This window comes from Motacilla alba, chromosome Z, assembly GCF_015832195.1.
Source record: "Motacilla alba alba isolate MOTALB_02 chromosome Z, Motacilla_alba_V1.0_pri, whole genome shotgun sequence".
NCBI lineage: Eukaryota > Metazoa > Chordata > Aves > Passeriformes > Motacillidae > Motacilla > Motacilla alba.
In genome coordinates, this window is record NC_052046.1 from 61,743,190 (window position 1) to 61,749,611 (window position 6,422).

At 50.1% G+C, this 6,422-nt stretch overlaps 1 protein-coding gene across 3 annotated transcripts; it reads right to left on the reverse strand.

Moving 5' to 3' along the window:
- Positions 1 to 312: 312 nt before the first annotated feature.
- DMRT2 (doublesex and mab-3 related transcription factor 2) lies at positions 313 to 4,826 on the reverse strand. Of its 3 annotated transcripts, XM_038125847.1 has the most exons (4): positions 4,601 to 4,826; positions 3,707 to 4,075; positions 3,520 to 3,622; positions 329 to 1,963 (listed from the first exon to the last, which is right to left on the reverse strand). In XM_038125847.1, exons 2-4 carry the CDS (start codon positions 4,055 to 4,057, stop codon positions 906 to 908), a joined length of 1,512 nt encoding a protein of 503 aa, XP_037981775.1. In that variant the 5' UTR covers positions 4,058 to 4,075; positions 4,601 to 4,826; the 3' UTR covers positions 329 to 905. The 3 variants fall into 3 exon arrangements, with proteins under 3 accessions (XP_037981777.1, XP_037981776.1, XP_037981775.1); XM_038125849.1 differs by lacking the exons at positions 3,707 to 4,075; positions 4,601 to 4,826 and adding an exon at positions 2,658 to 2,692 and having other exon boundaries at positions 313 to 1,963; positions 3,520 to 3,616; XM_038125848.1 differs by lacking the exons at positions 3,520 to 3,622; positions 3,707 to 4,075; positions 4,601 to 4,826 and adding an exon at positions 2,551 to 2,669 and having other exon boundaries at positions 313 to 1,963.
- Positions 4,827 to 6,422: the final 1,596 nt, after the last annotated feature.

Genomic DNA, 6,422 nt, shown 5'->3' on the forward strand with positions numbered 1-6,422 from the left:
TCATTAGCAGTAATGATTCTGTGCATCATTTTTACAGCCTGAAGGTAACTTCAATTACAAATTACAATTACATTTCAACTACAAAAAACAAGACTCTTAGGCTCTTGCCGGTCAAAAGTGAAATGTTCTTAGAAGGGAAGTATTGAAGGGAGTAGAAATTAGAAGAAAAGTGCATTGAAAATTTAAAACAATGTAAAAACTGATTCTAAAAAGCAGACTTTTATTCAAAAACTGAAGTTCAAAAAATGCTGACTTTTTATCAAAAGCTCACTAGAGCCATTCCCCTCAAAATCAAACTAGTAACTCTCCCACTTTAGTAACAGAAGTTTTATATAGAGGTGTGGAATAGACTAGTCTTTTGTGCTAGCCTGCACTCCCCCTTCAGAATAAGAAAGGTATATGGAATCTGATCCAAACCTCACTTACATAAATAAAAAGTCTTGTGAATTCACACTAGACTACATGAACTGTTGTTACCTCCTCTCATAGCTACTGGAGGTTCAAAGGAGAAATGACTGCTTACCCAAGCAACTTAAGTAGTAAGCACATTTATAATGGCAGATAAAATAAGAAGTGTATTTTGAAAGTAGGGCATACTTGCCTGCAAGATGCTAGAGACATGACAGAGATCAGTCTATGCTTGTAAATAAACTCATTTTATTGAATGGTTTGAAGGGCTGCTTAAAATAAAAACACTTTACAAACTGTACATGCAGTTTCAATTTTAAAAAATTTGTTTTTCAGAAAACATGCATATTTTTGTACATAATTTTGAAATAAAAGAAAGCATTACCATTTACTGCAGAAATTCCTCCTTAAAAATCTTTTAAGATATAAGGCAGGCAGGAGCAATTCTGCAGAAAGCAAAGCTTAGAAAGCTTCTCTGCTCTGAAGGTAAAGTTTATTCATTCAGAGACATTAGTAACAGCAGAAGAAGGCCGTTTAAGGATGGATTCAACTGAAAATGACAGTGGCTCACTTGTTGAAAGTTTTGTTGTGGCCTGTTTGGCTCCAAAGAAGTCTTTTGCACACTTGTCTACAGTAAACTTGTATTTTTGGTTCTCTTTAACAGCACACTCCCTGTATTTCTTAGAAGCATCTTCAAAAGTCTCCTTCAAAAATGACATTCTTAACTCTGCTGTTGGAGTGTCAGGAAATGTCTGATGGAACAGTGACTGAAATGCACTGTACTTGAGCGGTGGAGGGGGTTTGGTACTGTTTTTGCTGATCTTGCTTAATGCCTGCTCCTGAGGAGACAGAGAACCCTTATCAGAAATTTGGGAGAAAGTCCTTTTTGGAGGAGAGAAAGCTGACCTCTCTCGAGCTTCCTGATGAAGGCACAGTATTTCATTACGTGACTGCTGAATGTCTCGCGTGTGAGTCAGAACTAATGAATTTTCCAGTTTTGGAGGCATGATGTCATGCTCAGTGTTTGGACAGTCCTGACTTTGTGAGACCCTGGCATCCCAACCTGTCCCAGGTTTGAGAGCTTGGACAGCAGTAGCATTTAACAGGCATTGCTGGTAGAGGAGAGCATCACTAATGGGGCCACATTTTGGCCACACTAAGAACCTAGAAGACAGGGGATACTGCCTGTAGGTAGTAGCTACACTGACATTTGAAGAAATTAGTTCCATGTTGCTAGGTCCTGAATACTGCATTGTTAGATCAAGGCAGGTTGGTAAAAAATTTGAAAATTCCTTGCTTGGACTATCAGCTTGAGTAGTGTTGAAGGTTGTTTTATACGAATTGTATTCAGCTCCACGCACCATACGGTTAGGGAGAAAAAGGGCAGCTGCTTGCGTAGCTTCCATCATATCTCTCTCTTTATACTCTCTCTCTAGCATAATGTTCTCCAACTCCTTATCAGCAAAAGCCCGTCTCTTTCTCATCCTGTCACTTACAGGAGGTGGCAAGGGCGAATTCCCTCCCAGGTAAGAGTCTGTTGGAATAGGACGGTAACCTAAAACAACAAAGCAGCATTAGGAATTAAGCCACGTAAACATTAAAGCTGTGTTTGTAAAACAGCTCCATGAGCCAGTCCCACCAAGAACCGTGCTGCCACAGACCCCGGTCACCATCAGCACCTACAGAAGTCACCATGACACAGAGGCTTAGGGATCAGGCACATTCAGTTCCTCAGTGCTGATAAGCAAGCCCCGCTTTTTTGACGTGTTTAGCATCCATCAAAGCTAGCTGATTAGTAGTTTTTTAAAAAGCAGATCCAGACAAACAAATTGAGGAAGGAGAAAGAAGAAAAAAAAAAAAAAAGGCAAAGCCCTATGGTGTATTATGACTGGTATTCTGAGGCTTAAGGAGAGAGATAACCATTCACTTTTAACACATATGGAAAGCATTCAATTATTTTATTTCTTTTGAACTCAAATTTCAATAAAACATAGAAATTCAGTATCCAGTGCATTCAATTACCAAGCTACCTGGCTTAATTCAATGTAACAGATAGGATCCAATCCTGTTTGCTCTACCCAGACAAGTAATTCCATTGAATTAATGGAAGTATTTACATGAGTCAGGAGAACAGGATTTTACCTGTTTTCACCCCCATTCCTCTCATACACGTTTCCCCTTTTCCAAAGATGATACCTATATCTACAGCTGGTGTCTTTGCTATTTTCTAAAGATGAATCACTACGTACACATTGCTAGAGATGGTAGAAAATCCCAAGGAGAACTAGGAGAAAAGAAAAAGACAGTTACGATAAATCAGAGGAAAGAATACAGAAAAGTTTTCCAAAAAATGAACTGTAGATGTAAATTAGAGGTTTCTAAAAGGACTAAATATTAATTGAGCTTGAACAGACAAAGAAAAGAGCCTTCTATTTCAGAAAAAAAAAATTAATTGAGAATTACAATTATTTATGGGGATATGGTTTGGAAAGTAATTAAACCACACATAGGAAAAAATATATGCACAATCCCAAACTGGCGTGGTGGAAGAAATACACCCTTTCACTAAAATAACGATCTTTAAAAGATGATTCTTCCACAGTTAATAATTTCGACAGTGAAAAAACTAAGCACCTTACTTTGCAGATCTTACTTTTGATAATGTCTCAAATGGAACTGCTGCGTTGGGCGTTCAGAGAAAAAGAAAAAATTAATCTATTTACTCATTTGCTGATTAAAACACCCGCGAATGAACTACCCTGAAAATAAATTACCCTGTACTGCAAAACGCTGTGTAAAAAGCCGTGTAAAAAGACTGCCAGCTTGTAACAGTAACTCTCAAATTTCGAACTACCGTTGCAAGCATTTCAGGCATTATTTTGGGCGGAGAGGGCAAGAAACTGAAATTCTGCCTCATCGGCTCCAGCCTCGAAGGGCAGGAGTCTCCGTCGCCCGGCGCTGGTAGCGCGGCGCGCTTTAACGCCTGCTTCGGGAAAGGAGGCTGCATTTCACGCCTTGGACGGGAGGTGCGGGTCTTCCCGGGGCAGAGCGGGGATTCCCCCCTGCCAGCGGTGCTGCGGGAAGCCGTGGAGGGGTAGGGGATGCTCTTACCTTCCAGGATGCTCTTGGCCAAGAGGCTGGGCGTCCGGACGTGCCTCTGGTAGACGGCTTTGCGCTCCAGACTTGCCGGCTTCCCCGTCAGCCCTTTCTTGTCCTAAGAGAGCGATCGGATGGCGCCGTCAGACAGAGGCCGTCCGTCCCGTCCCGTCCCGCCCCGCCGCATCCCGTGCCGCCTCACCTCGGTGGCCTGCTGCCGTCGGAGCGCCACCTGGGCGGCCATGACGCGCTGCCGCTCCACCACCAGCAGGCAGTTGGCGCACTGGCAGTCGCGCCAGCGGCAGAACCGCTTGTGTCCCTTCAGGCACGACACCACGCCGTGGTTACGGCACCGGGCGCACTTGGGCGTGCGGCTCAGCTTCCGCGGTTCTCCCCGCCGCGGAGCCGCCGCCTCCTCCTCGCCTTCCTCCTCCTCCTCCTCTTCCTCCTGCGGGCCGGTGCTGCCGCGCGGAGCACCGGGCGCCTCGTCCGGCTCCCCTTCCAGACTCTCCACGTCGATCTCCCAGTCGGCGCCGGCGCGTTCCTCAGCCATAGCTCCTCGGCGGCGCAGCTACAAGAGAGGGGTCAGGCCGCCAGCCCCCGGGCGGAACGGCACGGAGGCTTCCGAGGTGCCTGTCTAGAGCCCCCCAGTCGGGAACTCACGGCAGAGCCCGCCTGGGATGTCGTCTTTCCCCTTACCGTCAGCTCTGGTTTAGCCACGACGGACGCCTCCCTCTCTCCCTCCCTCCCGGCGCAGCTTGCGGAGAGCTGTGATAGCCCGCCGCAGGTAGGAGCGCGTCTCCTGCAGCCAAGGATGCGGGAGGAACTGTCCCAGGGCAATGCCCCGCGCTGCAGCACTACGGCTCTGTCCGGCCTTAACAGGGTCCAGCTTATTATAGGAGCGCGAGAACCCTCCTGCCAGCTGCGTTCAAATTTGGGAGACAGCAGAAAACGGCTGACTTCACACATCGCCGCTGTCCGCTCCAGCAAGCGAAGGCAGTAAGAGCTCCTAGAGCCCTGTGCGGAAGCTGCATCTTCCGACCCCCACCTGCTCCCACACGACCTCCCTGTCCTTGCTTCTGCACGCTGCACTTACCAAAGGCTGGCGGTGCAGCAAGCACGCAGCCCCTCAGCTCCTCGGGCCGCTGCCCCAGGCGAGTCGGAGACGAGGAACTCCCGATCCCCGCACCTGGGGCTAAAGGCTCCCCGACAGCCGGGACGCTGCGCCGTCGGGGGGGTGCGGTGCGGTGCGCGCTGGTGGCACCGGGGCCGGCGGTGGCACCGAGCTGCGCCCGCCCCGAGAGCAGCGCCCGCCGCGCCGCCCGCCGCCATATCAGCGCCCGCCGCCGCCGCCCGCGCCGCCCATTGGGCGCCCGCCCCGCCGCGCCCGCCCTGATTGGCCCGCGCGGCCGCAGCCCCGCCCCCGCCCGTGCCCGCCGCCCGCCCGTGGGTGCGGGCCGCGAAACGGGAGTGGGCGATGAGGCGGTGAGCTTCCATTGCGGGGTGGAAAAGGAGCGGGAGGGGAAAGGAAGGGAGAAAAGACGGTAGCGCTCGTGATGGTGACAGCTAAGAAACCCGCTCCGCAGGCGAGCGGCGTCCCTCTACCCGAGGAGCGGGCCGGGGGCGAGGGTTTAAAAGCCTCAAAGCGCCACCGCTTTTTTCGTTTGCGGTCGTTCCCGCTAGTGGAAGGTACGCATGGCAATGGTCTTTTTTCCGAGTCTGAAAATGCGGCGGGATCCTTTCCCTTCGGGAATTAAGGCGAGGAAAATTACTCTATTTTCTAGCGTTCCCTCTCTTCAGAGGGAACGTTTTCCACCGAGCATTCAGGTTTTTCTCCTAAATAACTTTATTTCCCATGAGTAACTTTATTCCCGCCCCTCCTGACGGAGGTTGCTCTTTGGGAGCTGGGTGATGTCCTTTGTCTCCCCAGTCAGAGAGCGATCGAAATTGTGACCCACAAAATCTCAGTCGAGAAGCGGAGAGGCTCGAGCTCCGTGCTTCCTCCAGTGAAAACAGGAATTCCCGAGAGGCAGAAATGGACAGAATACACCTCGGCCGCGTTCAGCACCGAGCAGGCGAAGTACTGGTTTATTTAAAATTTAAACTGATTTTTGCCAAGGAAGAAAAATAATAAAGGCCTGCGGGAGAACATTAGTTTCCCACCAGCGTGTACTGATCGAAATCTAGCTATATGCAGAACACATGGCCGAAACTAGTTTCCTAAAAAGGGAAAATATTTTGCTCTTTCCCTGAGAAGCGCGTGTGTGTAATAAATACTGACAGTATCCATGTGTATAATAAACACGGGCATCTACTCACGGTAAGCACACGGACCAGCTCCCGGCCGCCGGTTCGGCACGGAAAAACCCTGCCCTTGCAGGCCTTCGGGACAAAGGCCGCCGGGGGAGCGGCGCAGGCGGGCAGCTCAGGCGGGCAGCTGCGTGAGCCGGCCGGCGCCCGGAGCTCCGAGCTCCGCTGCAGCCCGGACAGGGCACCAACCCTTCGCTTCGCCCCGCGGGCTGCGGGCACCCGCGAGGAAGGAGGGAGGGTTTGTTCCAGGGGAGGCTTGTCCTCCCCGGGCGGCACCGTCGGGAGAGCGGGGAGAAGGAAGCGCATCCCCCGACGGCAGGTATTATTCATCTCAAAAGAAAGCCCGGCTACTGTTTGACTTACAAGCATGACTAAGAGGCAAATACCCAAGGAATTCCACTTTCCCCCTTGGGGTCCCTCTTAAAAGGCACAAGCATGACAAAGGACCTGCTAGGTTAGGAAACAGAAGTCGCCTTTGTCTGTAAACCGACACCAAATTACAAAGTACGATTCTGCGGTCCGCTGGAGTAAATTACAAAACAGTTCGCCTCCTGTTTACTTTATCCACAGGGAGCTGTGAAACCCAGCCACGATTTTAAAGCGTGTTT

Bases quoted from the DNA above. Each gene is read 5' to 3' on its own strand.
- DMRT2 (XM_038125847.1), bottom strand. From the start codon at position 4,057: ATGGCTGAGGAACGCGCCGGCGCCGACTGGGAGATCGACGTGGAGAGT. The intron at 3,623-3,706 runs GTGAGGCGGCAC...TCGCTCTCTTAG, and splicing joins GACGGCAGCAGGCCACCGAG to GACAAGAAAGGGCTGACGGG. The intron at 1,964-3,519 runs GTAAGAGCATCC...TTGTTGTTTTAG, and splicing joins GGCCAAGAGCATCCTGGAAG to GTTACCGTCCTATTCCAACA.